This window comes from Coregonus clupeaformis, chromosome 20 (assembly GCF_020615455.1).
Source record: "Coregonus clupeaformis isolate EN_2021a chromosome 20, ASM2061545v1, whole genome shotgun sequence".
NCBI lineage: Eukaryota > Metazoa > Chordata > Actinopteri > Salmoniformes > Salmonidae > Coregonus > Coregonus clupeaformis.
In genome coordinates this window covers 36,492,843-36,518,557 of record NC_059211.1, presented here as the reverse complement: position 1 = coordinate 36,518,557, position 25,715 = coordinate 36,492,843, and the positions used below count along the sequence as shown (strand labels likewise).

Sequence of the window (25,715 nt, the reverse complement as noted above, 5' to 3'; positions counted from 1 at the left end):
GATATTGCTGTTTTTAAAAAACTATTTTTTGGAGGTTTTTAATTTCCTAAACACAATGTCCCATACACAGGGACACACTGTGAATCTCTTTACGGCTCCATTAGGGACAGGAGTACCGTAACCGTTTTCAATGCAAAGATGAGTTTCTCTCCTTCGACCGGCGGTGTATCCCACAAGACGCATCCCCCTCGAGTATCTCTCATTCAGCTGCATTTTTCTTCCTTTACTTGGAGTGTCCGAGTCAACTACGTTCTTCTGATTGGGTGGATTTGTTATTCCGCTTGAATGGACCGCGTGGAGATTGGCTGCGGAGAGGCTTACGTCATCCAACTAGAGGAGGTTTACTTGGGATTTTCGTTCTGTCACTGTCACATGTAGAGCAGGCGACCATTAGGGACAAGGTAGCGTTCAGCAGAAGAGAGAGAGAGAGAGAGATAGAGAGGACGGTAGTCGCGTATTGAATTTTTTTTGCGTGCATTATTACAAACTTAGTGCCAGCCAGGTCTTCTGTGTTCATCATTGCATGCTAGAGCAGATCATCCAGCGTTGGACTGGCATCTGATTACGAAAGAAACGGGACGGCACCAGTGGAAATACTATCTGAAAACTCCATTAGCCTTGCTTCGTTCGTTTTACAATTGCCAGCAGTCACAGTCATAGTCACAGCAGCCTATTTCTGAGGACGCGAATCGCGATCTCAGGGACCGCTGGAGAAGTCTCACCTTTTTGTCGTTTGATTCATAGACTGGTCACTGTAATTTACGCAATAGCCTATTTTTCTGGACTGTTTGTAAAATATTTCTTTTTGGTCCAAAGTAGTCCATGCAAGCCTAGTTGCTGTACCATTTTTAAGAAACCTACGTGACGGACAGATTCAATCATTACTCTCAAAAGGGACAAACGAGGTGGGTGTTTTATTATTGTTATTATGGGTGTGAATGTGTCGCATCATGACACTTTAATGTGATTTATTACCATGTCTGTTATACGTGACAATAATGAAGGTATATTTCCAATTGGGTGTGAAAGGTTCCACTAAAAAGAGAATACTATACTTTTATTGTGCGCCTTTGCGTGTGATTTTATATGATGTTAATATTCAAGTAATTATCAATAATAATAACCTCATGTCTATAACCTACTGTCAATGTTTTCTTGTGATATGTAAACATCGCATAGAGAGGCTGCGTTCAAATAAGGGAATGCGTAAAAGTAACCCATGCATGTTCTTTACGTACTATTTTTCCACGCTTTAATTGCCTCGACACGGGCGCAGGCAATACATATAACGCATTATTTTCGGTGTTCTGCTGTAGTCTGCTGTAGTGTACTCTATTTACTTGTTACTTTCCATTAAAACGCAGCCATCAGATTGCCAGAACGGGATTGGGGGCTGTTTAGCCCTGGGCTGCAGCGGCTCTGGGGTTGCCTGATCTGTTTTGTATTTCTCTCCGACTCCATCTCACTGCCTTCTAAATTGCCTGTCCGTGTAATTACTTGAGTTAGCCCATTTAAGTTAAAAGCTTTACCCCCTCAAATGTCCTCTCTTCCCCCAACCCGGAATGAAACTTGACATGGCCCATCTTATTTATCCAGGGAGTCACTTTCAGGCCAGCTTTTTGATTCATCTCCTTTTAGATTTAATCAGCACTAAGGTATAGCTTGTCCCTAAGAGCCTCTGCTAATGGGGTTAGTGAATGCTTTTCTCAGTGCAGCGTTTTCTCCCCCTCCCCTCTCCTCTAATTACCTTTCAACAAAGATTTGTCTCAGCTAGCCACGATGTCTGCCTGCCGTGCTGAAAATTGGGAAAGGATTAGAATTAAAATATATTAGTTTCAGATCAGCTTTGAACAAAAAAAGCGTTGCGTTGCACAAATAGATGATCGCACAGGCTAGCGTGATATTAATAGTCTGTGTAGTGCACTCAGAACATTCATGCATTCATCCATAATAGCCTGTGATATCAGTAGATTCTCTCTGTAAAGGCAACACATGCTAGACATTGATAGGGTCCGTCCCTGCAGATAGAGTTAGGCAACCCTCATGCAACTTTTATGGCTTTTCAATTATTAGCACTCCTGTGTTCACCCCAGTCTTCCCTCTCTGTAACAAGCCGAGGCAGACCACCTTTTTTTACCCCCCCCATAGAAAGAGAACATTGACAGGTGTGAAGAAACAGCGTGGTAGAGTAATGTGCTGTTCTAAACCTATTGAGAGCCTAACAAAAGGGAGCCTCATACAGCTCCTCTCTAGCTGTTCTGCTGGCCCATGGTGTTATCAGTGAACACACATTCTTCACGTCACACAGCAACCACAGGATGATTGAGGAAACAGCATTTAGATGAGAGGAGAGATAGAGAGTCAGAAAGATCAAGTGCAGATTAGTACAGTGAATGACTTGTAGCCCCTCTCCTCTATACACTAGAAAAGGTTTAACCACGGATGCAGGGAGGGAAGAGATCTATCTACTGTTGTTTATGAATACAGTTATTACAGTCTGCAGTACCTTTTACAGCTTTGCAAACACTTCAACTCGCTATAACAGGCTAAAAACGTATGGACGCCACATTGGGAAGCTTTACACAATGACAGTTTCTCTGGAAAACCACACTGCAGGCACAGCTCTATGTGGTCAGTCAGTTGTCTGGACTACAGACAACCTACAGACAGACACTCAACATGAAGCTTTTACAGACTACAGACAACATTACAGATGCTATCTGACCCAGACTAGAGCTTTCACAGACGACCGACAATCTACAGACACTACAGACACTGTTTATCTCAGAGGAGGGCTCTCTCAGCCTGCCTGGTTGCCTGGTTGGTGATGATGAGGTGTGGTTTACATGTGGCTGATCACGTGACTGAGAAAACGGTGTAATTTAACACTACTTTAATTACCTTGTTACAACACTGGCCTCTCTGTTGACCAGGAATTCAAATGTAGGCTAATTGCAAATTCAGTTGGTTCAACTTTTCATGTATAGGTCTATTTTGTAGCTTGGCTGCCAAAATGCTGCTTTGGACAAAAATGAAATAGTGACTGCTTTGTAAATTCTTTGGCACATCAAATTGGCCACTATAAGACGTTTGCTAGAAGTATATTTAAAATAAATGTAAGTCTTATCTCATAGATCAGCACAATTATGGTTGAAATGTAAAATGAGTGACTCAGCTTCATGTTCGTGTGAGAATACTTGTAGTTTCAATATGAGCTGCCATAAACCGCATTGTTTCAATATGAGCTGCCATAAACCGCAATGTTTCAATATGAGCTGCCATAAACCGCAATGTTTCAATAATAGTTGCCATAAACTGCAATGTGCACAGTGTCAGACAACAATACTTTAGTTAACGGTCCCTGAAAACACCATCTGAAACTTCTGAGTGGTGTCTTACAGGTTGTAGAAAAGTTAATTCCTGCACACAACACAAGATATGATCTAAAACCTCTGAATGTTTATCGTTTTGTTGTTTCGGTCAGCGACCTTTTCCTTGTCTTGATGTGTTCCAGGTGTCACCACCTGTCAGTCCCCACCAGTCTCATAACAACTTTTTTCATCTCTGGTGTTTTTTCTTCATAACCAGGAACAATGCTTCAAAATCAATACTAATATCAACATGTTTGTGTCTCTTGTTATTTCTTAACCAGGGACCATGGTGAATCCTGGAGGTAGCAACCAGCCCCCTCCGGTGGGAGCAGGGTCCCTGTCCTGGAAGAGGTGTGCTGGCTGCGGGGGGAAGATATCTGACCGCTTCCTCCTCTACACCATGGACAGCTACTGGCACAGCCGATGCCTGAAGTGCTCCTGCTGCCAGGCCCAGCTGGGGGAGATCGGCACCTCCTGTTACACCAAGAGCGGCATGATCCTCTGCAGAAATGACTACATCAGGTGAGACTGGCGGATTAGGGTCGGCGGGGCGGCTGTGAGTGTGTTAACGTCGGTTGAGGGCGCGGGTGCAGGTGGCTGTGAGTGTGTGTGGGTTTTTTGTGTGTGTGCGTGTGTGCATTGTGCAGATCACCCTACAGTGAGGGTGCAAACAGGTAATGTGTGTGTGTGTTTGTCTGTTTGTGTATTTCTGTCTGTGTGTGTGTGTGTTTCTGTCTGTGTGTGTGTGTGTTTGTCTGTGTGTGTGTGTGTGCATTGTGCAGTACAGATTTGCCCTCAAGAAAGTGTACAGATACCGTAACATACTGTATGTTATTTTCTATTCTGGAATGACAACTTGTATCCATGGATCTCTGTCCCACATGAATTTCCTGACAAAAGAAGGATGTTACTGTCACGAAAATAAAGGGGACACCCTGGTTTCTGGGACAATGGACCAGAACGGAGAGCAGCTTGATGCTAGTTCGAAAAAATAGTGAAACTTATGTTTTATTCTATCAAGATTTAAAATGTATTAAGTCATGGATAAGAAATGAAGTAGTAGGATAAATATGCTACAGGCTATATAACAATGTATGTATGGAAGCATGGGATGTCTTTTCCATTCAGAAATATTGAGACTACGTGTCTCAAATTCACCCAACATCGGGCCTCGTTAAAGTCTCTCCTCGTTGAATTCTCTCCAGACTATTCTTAAAAAGAGGTCCAACTATCTGCTGGCATGTTGACAGAGAACAAGACGAACCAACAGTATTTTTCTAATAGAACGTCTAGAATGTCTGTTTGTTCATCGTGCTATTTTTCATCCAGCAGCAGAAGGTGGGAGCCGGGCTAAGGGCTGTGTTCCCCAGGGTTTGTATTCGCTTTACGAGATGCTAGGAGAGGCTGTACGGGACAGGCATAGGTGACTTTTACCACTCTGGGAATTTAAAAGCGTTTCTCATCCTGTTTGGCAAGTTTGTGTATCAGAAAGAGATAATTTAATTAACAAAGAGGGTCTTTTTTTAAATATTTATATAAAGTGTGTGGGACACTTAACCAGCTAGCGCTTGATGACGGCAGGCAGTCTCATTCTGCTAATGCGGAATCGCCTGATTTGACAGCCTGATCGTTCAACAATTTGACCTCGTGAAGACGAGCCAAACCACTCAGTGGGTTTAGAGACGCAGTGTAATGCAAGGTTCAGGAGGACACTTTTCATAATAGACCACAATATAATAACAGTGTTGATTAAGTAGATTTTTCTCAGCAATACTTTTAGCTTTAGATTGTGTCACACCACTTTAATTTTGTTTTTATTACAGACTATTGCCAAACAGTAAACATAAGTGATTTTTTATAAATATTTATCGTAATAAGAGGATTTCGTATTTTCTGATATTTTTTGTCTTACAGAAAGGGACGGTTAAATCTGCAAATATTTTGTTTTACTATGATCAACTATGCCTATAATTTGAATGCTCTAAACACACTGTACTACTAGTAATTGAGTTAATACTTAGTTACTGCTGCTGCTACGTATCAACACAGGCAGGTAGATACAAACACTTTACACACTTTACACCGTACTATAAACTGTACTTTACACCGTACTATAAACTGTACTTTACACCGTACTATAAACTGTACTTTATACTGTACTATAAACTGTACTTTACACCGTACTATAAACGGTACTTTACACCGTACTTTACACCGTACTATAAACTGTACTTTACACCGTACTATACACCGTACTATAAACTGTACTTTACACACTTTACACCGTACTATAAACTGTACTTTACACCATACTATACACCGTACTACAAACTGTACTTTACACACTATACATCGTACTATAAACTGTACTTTACACACTATACACTGTACTATAAACTGTACTTTAGACCATACTATACACTGTACTATATTACACTGTACTATACACCATACTATACACTGTACTATAAACTGTACTTTACACACTATACACCGTACTATAAACTTTACTTTACACACTATACACCGTACTACAAACTGTACTTTACACCATACTATACACCGTACTACAAACTGTACTTTACACACTATACACCGTACTACAAACAGTACTTTACACCATACTATACACCGTACTATAAACGGTACTTTACACACTATACACCGTACTATAAACTGTACTTTACACACTATACACCGTACTATAAACTGTACTTTACACACTATACACTGTACTATAAACTGTACTTTACACACTATACACCGTACTATAAACGGTACTTTACACCATACTATACACTGTACTATAAACTGTACTTTACACACTATACACCGTACTATAAACGGTACTTTACACCATACTATACACCGTTCTATAAACTGTACTTTACCCCATACTATACACCGTACTATAAACTGTACTTTACACCATACTATACACCATACTATAAACTGTACTTTACACCATACTATACACTGTACTATAATTCACTGTACTATACACCATACTATAATAAACTATACTATACACTGTACTATACTACACTATATTATACACTATATTATAATACACCATACTATACTCTGTACTATAATACATTGTACTATAATACACTGTACTATGCAATAATACACTATACTATACACTGTACTGTATACACTGTACTATACACTATACTATACTACACCATACTATACACCATACTATAATATACTGTACTATACACTATACTATAATACACTGTGCTATAATACACCATATTATAATACACTGTACTATAAACCGTACTATAATACACCATACTATTCACTTTACTATAATACACTGTACTATATACTGTACTATAATACACCATACTATAATACACCATATTATACACTGTACAATTATACACTGTACTATACACTATACTATAATACACCATACTACACACACCATACTATAATACACCGTACTATACACCATACTATAATACACTACTATAATACACTACTATAATACACTACTATAATACACCATACTATAATACACTACTATAATACACTACTATAATACACTACTATAATACACTACTATAATACACCGTACTATACACCATACTATAATACACTACTATAATACACTACTATAATACACCATACTATAATACACCGTACTATACACCATACTATAATACACTACTATAATACACTACTATAATAAAATACACTACTATAATACACCCAACTATAATACACTACTATAATACACTACTATAATACACCGTACTATAATACACTACTATAATACACTGTACTATACACCATAAGAAGACCTCCAGGGATGATGAGGTTCTGTGTGTCTCCTCTCCTCATCAACAAGGATCAAGTCAATGGGTCACTCCATTCATAATGGCACTACAACCTAATTCAAATGGAGAGGGGTGAGGGAGGGAGGGAGGGAGGGAGGGAGGGAGGGAGGGAGGGAGGGAGTGAGGGAGGGAGGGAGTGAGGGAGGGAGGGAGGGAGGGAGGGAGGGAGGGAGGGAGGGAGGGAGTGAGGGAGGGAGGGAGGGAGGGAGGGAGGGAGGGAGGGAGAAGAGGATACACCTTACCACTTGTAATGTAATGAGAGCTAGGTGGTAGAGGGGAGTGAGAGGACCTAAAAAACAGGTTGCGTCCCAAACAGCACCCTATTCCCTTTATAGTGCACTATCACTACTTTTGACCAGGGCCCTATATAGGGAATAGGGTGCCATTGGGGACAGAGCCCCTGCCTCTCTCTGCACTAGACTAGCCTGTGATCTGAGGAGAGATAAGGAAAGGAAAGCAGGTTAGAAAAAAACATCTGACAGTAAGTCCACACAATTAAAGTATTTAATTAGAGTCCCCCTCCATTTAGCTTTAGTCCTGATGGGTTTTATCTAATGAGATCTGCTCTCAGGCTCCCCTCCTCTCCCTCCTCTCTACTCCCTCCTCTCCTCTCCCTCCTCTCTACTCCCTCCTCTCTACTCCCTCCTCTCTACTCCCTCCTCTCCCTCCTCTCTACTCCCTCCTCTCCTCTCCTCTCCTCTCCTCTCCTCTCCTCTCCTCTCCTCTCCTCTCCTCTCCTCTCCTCTCCTCTCCTCTCCTCTCCTCTCCTCTCTCTCCTCTCCTCTCCTCTCCTCTCCTCTCCCTCCCCTCCTCTCCTCTCCCTCCTCTCTACTCCCTCATCTCCCTCCTCTCTACTCCCTCCTCTCCCTCCTCTCTACTCCCTCCTCTCCCTCCTCTCTACTCCCTCCTCTCCCTCCTCTCTACTCCCTCCTCTCTACTCCCTCCTCTCCCTCCCTCTCTACTCCCTCCTCTCCCTCCTCTCTACTCCCTCCTCTCTACTCCCTCCTCTCCCTCCTCTCTACTCCCTCCTCTCCCTCCTCTCTACTCCCTCCTCTCTACTCCCTCCTCTCCCTCCTCTCTACTCCCTCCTCTCTACTCCCTCCTCTCTACTCCCTCCTCTCCCTCCTCTCTACTCCCTCCTCTCTACTCCCTCCTCTCCCTCCTCTCTACTCCCTCCTCTCCCTCCTCTCTACTCCCTCCTCTCTACTCCCTCCTCTCCCTCCTCTCTACTCCCTCCTCTCTACTCCCTCCTCTCCCTCCTCTCTACTCCCTCCTCTCCCTCCTCTCTACTTCAAATGATATGTCCACACATTTAACAAACAAAACATTTAATTAACCAAATTGGCTTTTGAGAGAGAGAGATGGAGAGAGATGGAGATAGAGAGAAGGAGAATGAAAGAGAGAGAGAAGGGGGGATTATTTTGAAGGCCAGTTTTTTCTGGGTTTCAGTTTTTCTGTGTCTCATCTTGTAATGGATTATTAAATTGCTCTTGCAGTATAAATAATGGAGTTATATCTCTTACTTTTATTAATAAAGCTGATGTGAAAACTGCTCCACATTGATCGAGACTCATGAGTGAAAATGCATCACATTACTTCTAATGGGAGACGTGCCTGACCTGAGATGATACCCAGCTAACATCAATCACACAGACACACCACAAACACTGTGTATAGGGCCAAACACTGTGTATAGGGCCAAACGCTGTGTATAGGGCCAAACGCTGTGTATAGGGCCAAACACTGTGTATAGGGCCAAACGCTGTGTATAGGGCCAAACGCTGTGTATAGGGCCAAACGCTGTCACTCTGTAGGGCTGTCAGGGTGCATTGCAAATAGCAACCTATCCCTTACAGTGGGGAAAAAAAGTATTTAGTCAGCCACCAATTGTGCAAGTTCTCCCACTTAAAAAGATGAGAGAGGCCTGTAATTTTCATCATAGGTACACGTCAACTATGACAGACAAATTGAGAAAGAAAAATCCAGAAAATCACATTGTAGGTTTTTTAATGAATTTATTTGCAAATTATGGTGGAAAATAAGTATTTGGTCTCCCTACAAACAAGCAAGATTTCTGGCTCTCACAGACCTGTAACTTCTTCTTTAAGAGGCTCCTCTGTCCTCCACTCGTTACCTGTATTAATGGCACCTGTTTGAACTTGTTATCAGTATAAAAGACACCTGTCCACAACCTCAAAGTCACACTCCAAACTCCACTATGGCCAAGACCAAAGAGCTGTCAAAGGACACCAGAAACAAAATTGTAGACCTGCACCAGGCTGGGAAGACTGAATCTGCAATCGGTAAGCAGCTTGGATTGAAGAAATCAACTGTGGGAGCAATTATTAGGAAATGGAAGACATACAAGACCACTGATAATCTCCCTCGATCTGGGGCTCCACGCAAGATCTCACCCCGTGGGGTCAAAATGATCACAAGAACGGTGAGCAAAAATCCCAGAACCACACGGGGGGACCTAGTGAATGACCTGCAGAGAGCTGGGACCAAAGTAACAAAGCCTACCATCAGTAACACACTACGCCGCCAGGGACTCAAATCCTGCAGTGCCAGACGTGTCCCCCTGCTTAAGCCAGTCCATGTCCAGGCCCGTCTGAAGTTTGCTAGAGTGCATTTGGATGATCCAGAAGAGGATTGGGAGAATGTCATATGGTCAGATGAAACCAGAATAGAACTTTTTGGTAAAAACTAAACTCGTCGTGTTTGGAGGACAAAGAATGCTGAGTTGCATCCAAAGAACACCATACCTACTGTGAAACATGGGGGTGGTAACATCATGCTTTGGGGCTGTTTTTCTGCAAAGGGACCAGGACGACTGATCCGTGTAAAGGAAAGAATGAATGGGGCCATGTATCGTGAGATTTTGAGTGAAAACCTCCTTCCATCAGCAAGGGCATTGAAGATGAAACGTGGCTGGGTCTTTCAGCATGACAATGATCCCAAACACACCGCCCGGGCAACGAAGGAGTGGCTTCGTAAGAAGCATTTCACGGTCCTGGAGTGGCCTAGCCAGTCTCCAGATCTCAACCCCATAGAAAATCTTTGGAGGGAGTTGAAAGTCTGTGTTGCCCAGCGACAGCCCCAAAACATCACTGCTCTAGAGGAGATCTGCATGGAGGAATGGGCCAAAATACCAGCAACAGTGTGTGAAAACCTTGTGAAGACTTACAGAAAACGTTTGACCTGTGTCATTGCCAACAAAGGGTATATAACAAAGTATTGAGAAACTTTTGTTATTGACCAAATACTTATTTTCCACCATAATTTGCAAATAAATTCATTAAAAATCCTACAATGTGATTTTCTAGATTTTCTTTTCTCATTTTGTCTATCATAGTTGACGTGTACCTATGATGAAAATTACAGGCCTCTCTCATCTTTTTAAGTGGGAGAACTTGCACAATTGGTGGCTGACTAAATGCTTTTTTTCCCCACTGTATATAGTGCACTACTTTTGACCAGGGCCCATGACACCCTAGTCCCTGCAAACTCAACTCTGGACCTCAAAGCCAGTTCCACTGTTCCCCCCCATTGTTCCCCTCTAATCAGGGACTGGTTTAGACCTGGGACACCAGGTGTGTGTAATTAATTATCAGGTAGAACAGAAAAAGCAGCAGGCTCCGGACCTCGTAGGGAAAGAGTTGAATACCCCTATGTAGTACACTACTTTTGACCAGGGTCCATAGCCCTCTTTCGTTCTCCCATAGGGCTCTGGTCAAAAGTAGTGCCGTATATAGGGAATAGGGTACCATTTGGGACGCCCCTGTGTGTCTCTGTCCGTGTAAAACAACCCACCAATACAGCTTTCACTAGCTCTACTTACTGTTGTGTTTAAGTCAGAGGTGGTATTATTTGTGTTGGCTGGTTTGAGTGAAGAGAGAGAAATAATTAATGAATCTAGCGTAGCAATCATGTCGGGTGGATTTGGACGTAAAATGAACACTGTCCCTTTTAATTGAATAGAGACAAGGTAATTAAATCGCACTTTTCTAATAGAATGTGCTGCTAGGTAAATGTAATAGTTGGTTATTTAATATCACTTTGAAGTTTGCAGCACTATGACAGCAACAGGAACATGTGAAGTATTAGGGAAAGGGAAAGAACCGGGATTTCAGAAATTAATTAAATCGCATGCAATTTAGGCAAAACGTTTATCTTGATTTGTCATAACAGAATTAATTCAAGGCCTTCAATTCACCAGGGGCCAGATCTGTTCCTCTAAATTATCCAAGTGTAATTGGCTGATCCCCCCCCACCTCCCTCCTCTCCCCTGCCTCCCCCCTCTCCTCTCACCATCCCCTCTCCTCCCCCCTCCTCCCAACCTCTCTAACTCTAATACAGCTCTTGTCATTATGTAAAGCCCTGTTTAAGTATCAATATGGCCTTAGTGCTTTTAAGGTGCTTTGGCTGCCGATGTAGAGAGGCATTTTTTTAATGGACTGTGACGCAGAAATCATTGTTCTGTGGTTATTTCACCCCCGCTTCAAAAAGCCTCAGCGAGCGAGCGACGGAACGAGGCCAGACAGCCTAACAACACAACAAGCTGTGATGCTATATTTCAAATCACCTGGCACACTCAGTCAGATTTGAAACCCAGTAGTCCTTGCCTCCTGTAGACAGACAGTAGACAGCACCAAATTCTCTTTTTAATGAAAGACATACGGTAGCTTGTAGTATCTCTTATTCAGATCCCCTGTGTGGGAGGGGAAACACAAATAAATCACTGCATAGCCCCCCCTGTTGGTTGACAAAACCATCCTCCCAATGTCCTATGATTGATTGTTCAGGCAAATGGCTTGAAAAACAACAAAGGAACCCATTGAAACCTCTGAACCTGTGAATCTCTGAACCTCTGATTTGGAGGGGAAAAGGAACTGAAAACCAGTCATGTCGTTAAAGAGTCCCCAGACCTTAATTATACTGACCTGGGGCTTCCTCATCCCTTTCTCTCCCCCCCCCTGTCCTCCCCCCTGTCCTCCCCCTGTCCTCCCCGTCATCCCCTCATCCCGTCTACACCCTCCACCCCAATACAGCAGCTCAATGGAAAGCAGAGACCGTTAGAGTCCAAGTCCAGACTGATAGGAACTTCATTGAGCAGCCCTCTAAATCAAATACTATCAGCAGTTATGCCTGCCTGCTGATTAACCTGATATGTGTAGAGGCCCAGGGATGGCAGGATGGAATGAAAAGGAGGAAGGGGGAGAAAATCTTCCTTCCAAAGTCTTTATTATCTTTGTTTAATACAGCCCCTAAAATACATGAATGCTGTCTGGAGAAATGTGTGGTTAGATGAAAATAATGATTTTTAGGATTCTGTGAATTTGGATTCAGTCAAAAGTTTAGATAGCTGGTTGAGAGAACGCCAAGAGTGTGCAAAGCTGTCATCAAGGCAACGGGGTGGCTGCTTTGAAGAATCTCAAATATAAAATATATTTTGATTTGTTTAACACCTTTTTGGTTGCTGCATGATTCCATATGTGTTATTTCATAGTTTAGATGTCTTCACTATTATTCTACAATGTAGAAAATAGTACAAAAATTAAGAAAAACCCTTGAATGAGTAGGTTTTGTCCAAACTTTTGACTGAGAAGAGCTCTGCTGCAGTATGCAATGTTGGGTAGTGCCGTGAGTAAGCATTTCGCTGTTAGTCTACACCTGTTGTTTAAGAAGCATGTGAATATGAATAACATTTTATTTTGATTGGATTTTGTGATTCTGGTCAAGGACCAGGTATATTTCTACACAAATGAAAAATCAAAATGACTATAGAAAACTGTGACTATATATCTAAAAGTCCTATAAAAGTTACTGTAGCACAAAACAGAGCTCAGTGTTTTCCACTGGCACCGGCTGTCGGCTAAACAGCCGATTACAGAGTCATTTTCAGCAGGGTACTTTTCCCACTTAAATTAACTGGACTACTTTTCAATTCGCTAGTCAGGCGATCCCTCTCCCGCTAGAATGAACGACATGCATCTTCTAACGACCTCATGATAGGACAGGCGCCTGTCAGTCACAAAGTGAACGATGACAGGGAAAAACAACAACACGGTAACAAAGTGTTGTTTTCATTTCCTGTGTCTATCTCACAGGTTGTTTGCGCCATCACTGCGCTTTTCTTATATCCAATCAAATTAGACCATATTCTATAACTTGAGTTTGATGTGTTGTGCATGTTTTGACAACAAGCGGTTCCTGTTTGTGAAATGTCACCCTATAGACTGCAAGATTTACAGTATCCGCATTTTTAGTTATTGTTTTTGTCTGTACACAAACCGAATTACTTACCTTCTGGAATTCAACAGGGGGGAGATAATATAAGAGGTAACATTGTGGTGCTTCTCTGTAGTGTTAAAACAAAGACATCTGTCTCCCTCTCCTCTTCCTACACACACACACACACACACACACACACACACACACACACACACCATGTCTACCCCAGCTAAGGCCCTGAAATGGCAGCAGTGTTGTCACAACAGTCTTCCAGCTAATTCGTTTTTGAAATGGAGTTTTGATTGAGCCCTTTCAATCGATGCCAAGACAAAATGTGTTTCTTCAGCTTCCTATTGAAAGCCGTTTTAGTGGTTCCCTTTCCAATGAAGTCTCTGTCACTCCATGTCAATACATTTAACAACAACAGTCAGTCAGAGAGGGGACAGCTGAACCTGGTTTGTGACCAGGCTACATCTCCTACAGTACTTTGTGTCATTTGTCCACTCTTTAATTCATTTGTTTGTGAGCAAAATAGGTACAGACTCCTACAAGAATATTGCTCAGAATATTCCTAATGAATAACATCATTCAGCTCATTTAATTTTAGAATCATTTTAGGAGTTAAATGGTTTAGAAGAAACTATCACAAATATATTCCTCATCTGCGATTTAACCACTCTCTTTATCCCTCTCTCCCCTCTCTCTCCCCTCTCTCTATCCCTCTCTCCCCCTCTCTCTATCCCGCTCTCCCCTCTCTCTCCCCCTCTCTCTCTCTCTCTCTCTCTATCCCTCTCTCCCTCTCTCTCCTCCCCTCCCTCTCTCTCCCCCTCTCTCTCTCCCCCTCTCTCCCTCTCTTTATCCCCCCTCTCTCTCTCCCTCTCTCTCCCCTCTCTCTATCCCTCTCTCCCTCTCTCTCCTCCCCTCCCTCTCTCTCCCCCTCTCTCTCTCCCCCTCTCTCCCCTCTCTTTATCTCACTCTCCCCCTCTCTCTCTCCCTCTCTCTCCCCTCTCTCTATCCCTCTCTCCCTCTCTCTCCTCCCCTCCCTCCCTCTCCTCCCTCTCTCCCCCTCTCTCTCTTCCCCTCCCTCCCTCCCTCTCCTCCCTCTCTCCCCCTCTCTCTCCTTCCCCGCCCTCCCTCTCTCCCCCCTCTCTCTCCCTCTCTCTCCCTCTCTCCCCCTCTCTCTCCTCCTCTCTCTCCTCCCTCTCTCTCCCTCTCTCTCCCCCTCTCTCTCCTCCCTCTCTCTCCCTCTCTCCCCCTCTCTCTCCTCCCTCTCTCTCCCTCTCTCTCTCTCTCCTCTCCCTCTCTCCCCCCCTCTCTCCCCCTCTCTTTCCCTCTCTCCCCCTCTCTCTCCTCCCTCTCTCCCCCTCTCTCCCCCTCTCTCTCTCCTGAGCATGTCAGATGCTGTGGTCTTATTTGATTGCATAAGTGCAGTGATAGAGCAAACACCCGGTGAGATATGATGACAAATGGGGCCAGATCCCAGTAAATTACTTTCTGCTCAAATCGAAATTTCATTCAGTTTGTTGCTCGGCGAGATGAAGTAATCTAAATTGTGGACTCAGAAGGCAGATAGAAGGGAAGTTGGAGCAAGCATTTCATTATCAAGAGAGGGAGGGAGGGAGGGAGGGAGGGGGAGAGAGAGAGAGAGAGAGAGAGAGAGAGAGAGAGAGAGAGAGAGAGAGAGAGAGAGAGAGAGAGAGAGAGAGAGAGAGAGAGAGAGAGAGAGAGAGAGAGAGAGAGAGAGAGAGAGAGAGAGAGAGAGGTAGGTTAGGGACAAAAGAGATGAGCAGAAGTAAATCTGAAGTGTTGACACCATGATTGAAAAGGTTAACCAATGCACATTATATATCAACCCCAGTAGCTGCAGGTTTCTAATGGAAACAAGGCTACTGACAGAGCAGTCTACCCAAGTCCTAATGGCAAAAGCACTATGTCTCCGCCTAGATGTACAATCAAATCCGCTTAGGCCCTGATTGCTTATGTTCCTAGTTATTATCAGCAAGCAAGAAAAATGCCCTGCGAAAGGTAATACGTAGTTTCAGTCGCTAGAAGCTTTTTGGAGAGCAGGCAAGCAGACTAGCAGGATGTTTCATTTGGTTTCCTAGTATTGCTATGATTTTCTATTACCCTCGTATAAAAAAAATATCAATTTTGTTGGGTGTATGTGGCCGTCATTGCCTTTTCCATGAGGATTGAAGTCATTTAAAGCAAATCTTGTTTTTGGTTACTGTCATAGTGGGAATAAATATAAATACTCACAGGAAAACATAGCAGGAATCTGAATACATTTTTACAACATGATACTCTATTTGTATGTTGATCAGATCTACATCTCTCCAACAGATTGCAGTGCAAAATGAAATTATTGCATTTTATATGGAAAATTGTACACTGCTTTCTCCCCCCACACTTTAGTAGGCCGTCCATCTATGGAGTAATACAGATTTGAATGTACAGGTGAATGTACAGGTGAGAGTGTGATGTTAATGGTTGTATTTCTAATGTGTTTTCTAGGTTATTTGGGAACAGTGGGGCATGCAGTGCTTGCGGCCAGTCCATTCCAGCCAGTGAACTGGTCATGAGGGCACAGGGAAATGTGTACCATCTCAAGGTGAGCCCTCTCTCTGACCTCTGACCTCTGACCTCCTTTAACACCTAACATGGGTCGTGTTCTTTAGGGCATGCAAAACATTTTTTATAGCATTATATGCAACGGGAAAACAAAAAAAAATATATAATTTCTTATTGGAGAAATCCACGTGGTGTCTTTGGTGTCTAATGAACCCTGACCTCAAATAAACCTATTAGAAATCCACAGCAGTAAAAGGTACCCACTATCAGCAATAGCACTTTAAGGCTATAAACCTACTTCTAGTCACTTGGTAATAGGTAACTTTAGGGATTATTTATAAGTTAATAATTTGTGTAAGCGTACATAGGTTACCTGGTATAAGAGAGTGTTTAAAACACTTTAGAAGCTGTTTAGCACATGGCCTTTATTTGAGAGTGTTGCACAACCCAAGTTTGGTTAGTAAAGACACCCTTTATGAATTCATCATCATAAGTAATCATAATATCATAATATCATGAGTTATTTATAGATAAAAAAGTGGAATGAGCTTTACCATAATTACTTTCACTTGTACATTAGGTTAAAGCGCGTGTGTGTGTGTGTGTGTTTGTGTGTGTGAACGTGTCTGTGTGTATTAATATGTGCTTAGTTGGTCATGTTTGTATGCATTGATGTGGGCATGTGCAGGCTTGACCGTATTGCTTGACGGGTCATAGGGATTGAGTGGAGGTATGCAGTTTTGCAAGGGGCAATGTGATGGATTCTCTCTCTCTCTCGCTCTCTCTCTCTCTCTCTCTCTCGCTCTCTCTCTCTCACTCTCTCTCTCTCTCTCTCTCGTTATATCCCCAGTGTTTTCACGTTCTCTCTCTCTCTCTCTCTCTCTCTCTCTCTCTCTCTCTCTCTCTCTCTCTCTCTCTCTCTCTCCCCCACACTGTTTAACATTCTCTCTCTCTTTTTCTCTCCCCCCCCACAGTTTCTCTCCCCCACACACACACAGTATATTCATGTTCTCTCTCTCTCTCTGTTCCCCCATAGTGTTTCACGTGTTCTACCTGCCGGAACCGGCTGGTCCCAGGGGACAGGTTCCACTACATCAACGGCAGTCTGTTCTGTGAACACGACAGACCCACAGCACTCATCAATGGACATTTGAGTTCACTGCAGACAAACCCACTACTGCCCGACCAGAAGGTATGTACACACTATCGCTCTGGAAACCTACATACCTAACCTAGTCCATTTTGTCTGCTAATAATAGCGATCTATACAGTTATGTATCAGGATAGTATTTTTGACAATATTACTATATTATCCTTGAGCACCAAAACTCTGCTATTTGTCCTTCATAGTGTGTCGTCCATCTTGTTTTTAAATAGGGAGCCAACATGTTTTCAGCACTTTAATTTACATGACTGATCAAAACTAGTTTTTCTCTTGTCTCTCTCTTATCGCTCTGCAGCTGACATGGTGAGCAATATACTGACACGAATCGCAATAAAATCACAGTATCGAATCACAATATATATAGAATCATAAGAATCGTGAGAATCGCAATACATACGGTATCAGCACCTAAGTATGGTGATAATATGGTATGGTCCCTCAGTATGGTGATAATATGGTATGGTGAGGTCCCTCAGTATGGTGATAATATGGTATGGTGAGGTCCCTCAGTGTGGTGATAATATGGTATGGTGAGGTCCCTCAGTATGGTGATAATATGGTATGGTGAGGTCCCTCAGTATGGTGATAATATGGTATGGTGAGGTCCCTCAGTATGGTGATAATATGATATGGTGAGGTCCCTCAGTATGGTGATAATATGGTATGGTGAGGTCCCTCAGTATGGTGATAATATGGTATGGTGAGGTCCCTCAGTGTGGTGATAATATGGTATGGTGAGGTCCCTCAGTATGGTGATAATATGGTATGGTCCCTCAGTATGGTGATAATATGGTATGGTGAGGTCCCTCAGTATGGTGATAATATGGTATGGTGAGGTCCCTCAGTATGTTGATAGTATGGTATGGTCCCTCAGTATGGTGATAATATGGTATGGTCCCTCAGTATGGTGATAATATGGTATGGTGAGGTCCCTCAGTATGGTGATAATATGGTATGGTGAGGTCCCTCAGTATGGTGATAATATGGTATGGTGAGGTCCCTCAGTATGGTGATAATATGGTATGGTGAGGTCCCTCAGTATGTTGATAGTATGGTATGGTGAGGTCCCTCAGTATGGTGATAATATGGTATGGTGAGGTCCCTCAGTATGGTGATAATATGGTATGGTGAGGTCCCTCAGTATGGTGATAATATGGTATGGTGAGGTCCCTCAGTATGTTGATAGTATGGTATGGTGAGGTCCCTCAGTATGGTGATAATATGGTATGGTGAGGTCCCTCAGTATGGTGATAATATGGTATGGTGAGGTCCCTCAGTATGTTGATAGTATGGTATGGTGAGGTCCCTCAGTATGTTGATAGTATGGTATGGTGAGGTCCCTCAGTATGGTGATAATATGGTATGGTGAGGTCCCTCAGTGTGGTGATAATATGGTATGGTGAGGTCCCTCAGTGTGGTGATAATATGGTATGGTGAGGTCCCTCAGTATGGTGATAATATGGTATGGTGAGGTCCCTCAGTATGTTGATAGTATGGTATGGTGAGGTCCCTCAGTATGTTGATAGTATGGTATGGTGAGGTCCCTCAGTATGGTGATAATATGGTATGGTGAGGTCCCTCAGTGTGGTGATAATATGGTATGGTGAGGTCCCTCAGTATGGTGATAATATGGTATGGTGAGGTCCCTCAGTGTGGTGATAATATGGTATGGTGAGGTCCCTCAGTATGGTGATAATATCGCATGGTGAGGTCCCTCAGTATGGTGATAATATGGTATGGTCCCTCAGTATGGTGATAATATGGTATGGTGAGGTCCCTCAGTATGGTGATAATATGGTATGGTGAGGTCCCTCAGTATGGTGATAATATGGTATGGTGAGGTCCCTCAGTATGGTGATAATATGGTATGGTGAGGTCCCTCAGTATGGTGATAATATGGTATGGTCCCTCAGTATGGTGATAATATGGTATGGTGAGGTCCCTCAGTATGGTGATAATATGGTATGGTGAGGTCCCTCAGTATGGTGATAATATGGTAAGGTGAGGTCCCTCAGTATGGTGATAATATGGTATGGTGAGGTCCCTCAGTATGGTGATAATATGGTATGGTGAGGTCCCTCAGTATGGTGATAATATGGTATGGTGAGGTCCCTCAGTATGGTGATAATATGGTATGGTGAGGTCCCTCAGTATGGTGATAATATGGTGAGGTCCCTCAGTATGGTGATAATATGGTATGGTGAGGTCCCTCAGTATGGTGATAATATCGCATGGTGAGGTCCCTCAGTATGGTGATAATATGGTATGGTGAGGTCCCTCAGTATGGTGATAATATGGTATGGTGAGGTCCCTCAGTGTGGTAATAATATCATATGGTGAGGTCCCTGGTAATTCCCAGCCCTAGCTAATAAACAACTGTGTTTGTAGCTTGAGCACTGGAGGTTGTTGGCCAGTTGTTCTCAAACTGGGGTGCCACCTGTCACTCCTGAAACCTGAGAGAAAGATGGAATGTTCTCACAGTTTATTTGAGTGCAACGTTTTGACCTGAAGGTCTTCGTCAGGCTTGAAACCTATCTAACAGAACCCTCTGTCTGTCAGCTAATGAATGACAACTAGCTAGTTGGAACCTTCTTAATCTTTGTTTTGTGAAACAAAATAAAACTCAGCCCCTTTAGATTTACTCTTTAAAGCCGAGGCAAGAAATAAAGATAATATTAGAAAACATTCAAATGAAAGAACAGCAACATCAAAAAAAAAAAAAAAAAAACGTGGCTCTGCTAGTTACTTACTGTAGCCACATAGGCGATAGGGCCAGACAAGGAAAAGTGCAATGTCATTCAATCGGGAGTGAATTTGTTACAGTGACGATCATCCCCTTAAAATACTATGACATTCTATGCCAGCCTGACATCAGTAAGCAAGGGGTGTGGCTGAGGCAACTATAGAAAAAAAAAAAACCCATCTCTCTCATTTCTCTCACAACATTTTTCATACTTATGATTATGTATTGACAACATTGATTCATTTACTCCTTTGCTGATAGCAGCGCTGAAATAGATATTACATGTTATTGACCAAAGATTAATTTTAATTTTGGATGGGGCGATAGATTTTTCCTTTTTTTTTGTGTCTTTTTTCTTTTCCGTCATGATGAGTGGCAGTCGGCCTGCATTGATTTATTACGTCCAGTACCAGGTCTGAGATGTGACGGCATGGCCCACGGGTTCATCACAGATCTCATGCTGTTTGTTGATGAGGAAAAGCCCCATTATAAGAAATGATAAAGGTTCACACATGCTTATAAGAAGTTATAGAGAATTATGCCATAGCACAAATCCGATGCTGTTTGTGCATGATGAGGAAAAAGTTCGGGTAACATTCTGTATGAATAATCGTGACTTCATAATGTACTATAACACACAACATAGCGTTATAAATTAACTTCTAATGCATTATGAACAGGGTAGTCATAGAAATGCTACAAAAGTGCCAGCTATTAATTCTGCTATTTTGGGCTTGTCCTGGTTCAGGATTTTATCTCCCCTCCAGCTTGTCAGACCATTCATTTACTTTACTGCACCACAAACATAATAACATTAGTTTAATGTTATATAATAACATTAGTATAACATTAGTTTATTCCCTCTCTCTGTCTGCCATGCCAGTAGGTGATCATATCGTTGGGTCATAATACAGCTTTGTTAGTGCTTCATCTGGCTGTATGAGAGGACATTGTGTGTGTGTGTGTGTGTGTGTGTGTGTGTGTGTGTGTGTGTGTGTGTGTGTGTGTGTGTGTGTGTGTGTGTGTGTGTGGGTGGGTGGGTCCGCCCGTTGCGTGAGTTGAGTGCGTGCGTCCCTTTGTTCGTCCTTGTGCGAGTGCCTGTGTGTGTGTGTGTGTGTGTGTGTGTTTGTGTGTGTGTGTTCAGTAGGGGGAGGAGCTGTGCTCTGAGAACATCTGAGTCTTACTGAAAGAGAGGAGTGATATTGTTGGGACTAGGAGCATTTCACCTTGAGTGGAGCTGCCAGGGAGAGAGAGAGAACTCCATTAAGCCCTCCTCTCCTCTCCTCTCCTCTCCTCTCCTCTCCTCTCCTCTCCTCTCCTCTCCTCTCCTCTCCTCTCCTCTCCTCTCCTCTCCTCTCCTCTCCTCTGCTCCCTCCCTCCATCATGAGGCCTTTTAGGGCCTCGTCACTTTTACAAATCAGCACTAAGAGCAGCTCACATTCAAATTGAAAGCCTTTGCGTTATCTGGCTTAATTTTAAATGTCTGTTTAAGCCTCACGCTCACCCCTTCCACCACCATGTCTCTCTCACCACGCAGGCTGCAGTAAATATGAGGACTCATTGTTTATTGATGCACCAACATCAATTGCAGTGAAACCAGCTGAATTATTAATGCTAAAATGCAATCTGAATATTGGCTCCGGTGCTTTAATTATAGGAGCGATAGAGAGAATTATTAAACACGCACACACACACACACACACGCGCGTGCACGCTTAAAATGATCTTGCTGAGGGGGCACATTATTGGATGTGGATTATTTTCTATTATTTTCCTGTATTAGGGATGGATCCAGGATGCACTCAGGAGTATAGCAAGGTCCCCTAATAGTGTGCAGCCATCCTCCTCCTCTTACATTTTTAAATGTTTTGTCATTTAGCAGATGCTCTTATCCAGAGCAACTTAAAGTTAGTGAGTGCATACATTCTCATACTGCCCCCCCCCGCATGGGAAATGAACCCACAACCCTGGCGTTGCAAGCGCCATGCTCTGCCAACTGAGCTACACGGGGACTATAGAACAGAACAGAACAGAACTATAGTAATCACAGAGTGGTTGTAACTCTTTCAGCAGTCTCAACAGCACAAAACATTGTGTGATTTCACGGTGACATAATTGTTGTTGTCTGTGTCGGCTGCTGCTACACGGCGGTGTCGGCGGCAGCGCAGGACATTTGATGCTCATTTATTAAGTAGCTTCCCGGCTTCACCCTAATCACTTTGTTCAGGACAGACAAATAACCTTTCTTTCTCATCCAGTGCCTGAACTCTGGGGAACCAGACCGTCCCAGCCAGCTACAGCACTCTAATTAGCCCCAAAGTGGGGCTTCGCAATTACTAATAGACTAAAGCCTTCTCAGTGGTTGCAGAGTATTGAAGAAGAGGGGAAGAGTAAATTGCCCCCTAGAATCTTCAAAACAAAAAGAGAAATATGAAAAAAAAGTTCTCACTGTTCCGACAGCAAAACAGAATAGAATGGTTTGACTGTTCCGACAGCAAAACAGAATAGAATGGTCTGACTGTTCCGACAGCAAAACAGAATAGAATGGTCTGACTGTTCCGACACCAAAACAGAATAGAATGGTCTGACTGTTCTGACAGCAAAACAGAATAGAATGGTCTGACTGTTCTGACAGCAAAACAGAATAGAATGGTCTGACTGTTCCGACACCAAAACAGAATAGAATGGTCTGACTGTTCCGACACCAAAACAGAATAGAATGGTCTGACTGTTCTGACAGCAAAACAGAATAGAATGGTCTGACTGTTCTGACAGCAAAACAGAATAGAATGGTCTGACTGTTCTGACAGCAAAACAGAATAGAATGGTCTGACTGTTCCGACAGCAAAACAGAATAGAATGATCTGACTGTTCTGACAGCAAAACAGAATAGAATGGTCTGACTGTTCTGACAGCAAAACAGAATAGAATGGTTCCTCAGACACATTGTAATTGTCTTTGTTCCTCTTGATCTTTCTCCTTCACAGAGAACTTAGTTAATACTCTTGGGGTTGTGTTTGTTAGAGTATTGTTAAAATTCTAGGAATAAATACTCACTTTATAAATGTGCTTTAAAGTTAATGCAGAGGAAAAAGGGCAGCAGATGTCTCTCAAAGCCTCACTGATCAATAAATTAAGCGCAGGCTTTAAAGGAGCTGGCAAAAGCGAATGGAATCTTCATAAAGACAGACACAAGAAATATAGATAGATTGCTTCTGTATGGCTGAGAGGGATGAGGTTATAAGGGAATGACAAGGGAATGGGCAATATGACTGGCAGCGCAGCAGATTGGCAAACACACGGTGTAAATTGAGAAATCACATAACTAAACTAAACAAAAAGAAGAAGGAACAATGATAAATGATATAATGATAATAAAGAAAATCCTTTGATATTGCCAACAACTTTAATAACTTTCTTGTTGACAAGATTAGCAAACGTAGGTACGACACGCAAACAACAAACGTTGTGCCTTCATATTCATGCATAACGGACCAAGTAATGAAAGACAAGCGCTGTAGCTTTGAATTCCGTAAAGTTAGTGTGGAAGAGGTGAAAAAAGTATTGCTATCTATAAATTAGGACAAACCACCTGGTGCCGACAACCGGGATGGTAAATTACTGACGTTGGCAGCGGAATACATTTCGACTCCTGTTTGCCACATCTTCAATCTAAGCCTTGAAGACGGAGTGTGCTCTCAGGCCTGGAGGGAGGCAAAGGTCATTCCGCTGCCTAAAAATAGCAACGCACCCTTTAATGGTTCAAACAGCCGACCAATCAGCCTGTTACCGGTGCTTAGCAAACTTTTGAAATAAATAGTGTTCAACCAAATACAATGTTATTTTACTGAAAACATATTAACAACAGACTTTGAGCATGCTTATAGGGAAGGGCACTCAATATGCTCTGCATTGACACAAATGACTGATGATTGGCTGAAAGAAATTGATAATAAGAAGATTGTGGAAGCTGTTTTGTTAGACTTCAGTGCAGCCTTTGATATCATTGATCATAACATATTGCTGTTATGGATTAACATCCTCTGCCTTATCATGGATGGACAGTTACATATCCAATAGAACACAGATGTTTTTTTTTAAATGGAAGCCTCTAATGCAAATTCGGTTGAGTGTGGTGTACCGCAGGGCAGTCGGCTTGGACCATTATTGTTTTCTGTGTTTCCTAATGACCTTCCACTGACCTTGAATAAAGGTATACACGTCAGCTGCAACAATAAAAAAGTCAGTTTTAGAATGGGTAACTAGCAATAGGCTGTTGCTAAATATCTAAAAAACTAAAAGCATACTTTTTGAGGCAAACCACTCGCTCAACCCTAAACCTCACATGGATTTATTATTAAATAATGTGTCTATTGAGCAAGTTGAGGAGACTAAACTGCTGGGTGTCCTCTTTGATAGCAAGCTGTCATGGTCAAAACATATAGACTCAATGGATACTAAAGTGGGAAGCGGTCTGTCCATGCTAAGGCATTTCTTGATATCTCAGTCGACCAGACAGGTCCTACAGCCCCTAGTTTTGTCACACCTGGACTACTGTGGTCATGTGTAGCAAAGAAGGACATAGGCAAATTGCATTTGGTCCAAAACAGAGCAGCACGTATTGCACTTAGTTGTATATGGAGGGCGAATGTGAATGACATGCATGTCAATCTCTCCTGGCTCAAAGTTGAGGAGAGATTGACATGCATCACTATTGGTCTTTGTGTGAGGTGTTGATATGTTAAAGGTATCGTACTGTCTGTTCAAGTAGTGGGCACACAGTTCGGACACTCGTCGGTACAACACAAGACATGCAACCAGAGGTCTCTTCACAGTCCCCAGGTCCAGAACAGAGGCTGGGAAACACACAATATTTAATAGAGCCATGACTACATGGAACTCTCTGCCACCCCAGGTAACTCAAGCTAGCAATAAAACCAGATTCAAAAACCAGATAAAAGAACACCTTACGGTACGACGGGGAATGTGGAGAGACACACAGACATTTTTTTGTATTTTGCATATATTATGTATTGTATTATGTAGTGATATGTGATATGTGGGTTGGGATTTGGGATACGACTGTGACATGTGGTTGTCTCGCCTGGCTTTCTTTAGATGAATGCACTAGCTGTGGGTCGCTCTGGATGGGAGCGTCTGCTGAATGGCTGAATTGTAATGTAAATGTAGTGCTATGTTGTGTTGTTTCCTGTTTGGAGCATAGCCTCAGCAACATCTAATTGGGGATCCTGATAAATAATAACTAAAAATATATCAGGAAGACAGGAGAAGTGAAGATTGTTAATTATTGTTGTCATGTATCTTTTTGTCGGTTGAATTTTCAGTTAAACTTATTTTTCAACAACTAACAATTCTTCTCTTTATCCCTGTCTCTCAGGTGTGTTAGGAGGGAGGTGTGCAAGAAGCAGGATGCGTGCCTTCATTTTAACCCTAGCTCATTGTCACCCAATACTTTTTGGATCGCTGACCCATCCCTCCTGCCCCCAGCCCCCCCTGCTCTCCAGGCACCCAGACTCTTACCTGAGCCCCCAGGCAGCCTCCTCAATCTACCAAGACCCCTGCTTCTCTCCGTTCAACACCCACCCTCGCCCCCCCACCCCTACTCCCTTTTACGGGTGGACATACCCCTGCGCATGATGCGCCTGAGATGTGATTCTGAGGACTCCATGATTCTGACACTGGACTAAAAGGACTTAAAAGGGACATTGGACTAAAAGGGACATTAAGAAAGAGAGGAAGAGGAAGAGGAACCGATTTGT

The 25,715-nt window shown here is 42.8% G+C and overlaps 1 protein-coding gene across 1 annotated transcript; it reads left to right on the top strand.

Moving 5' to 3' along the window:
• Positions 1-355: 355 nt before the first annotated feature.
• lmo4b (LIM domain only 4b) lies at positions 356-25,444 on the top strand. The gene is made up of 5 exons (XM_041840669.2): positions 356-905; positions 3,653-3,893; positions 15,971-16,067; positions 17,064-17,219; positions 25,334-25,444. The coding sequence occupies exons 2-5, from the start codon at positions 3,658-3,660 to the stop codon at positions 25,340-25,342; spliced, it is 498 nt and encodes a 165-aa protein (XP_041696603.1). The 5' UTR covers positions 356-905; positions 3,653-3,657; the 3' UTR covers positions 25,343-25,444.
• The last annotated feature ends 271 nt before the right edge of the window (positions 25,445-25,715 follow it).

Coding starts and splice junctions, on each gene's coding strand:
- lmo4b (XM_041840669.2), top strand. CDS start 3,658: ATGGTGAATCCTGGAGGTAGCAACCAGCCCCCTCCGGTGGGAGCAGGG. Junction 3,894..15,970: donor TGCAGAAATGACTACATCAG/GTGAGACTGGCG, acceptor TGTGTTTTCTAG/GTTATTTGGGAACAGTGGGG. Junction 16,068..17,063: donor GAAATGTGTACCATCTCAAG/GTGAGCCCTCTC, acceptor GTTCCCCCATAG/TGTTTCACGTGTTCTACCTG.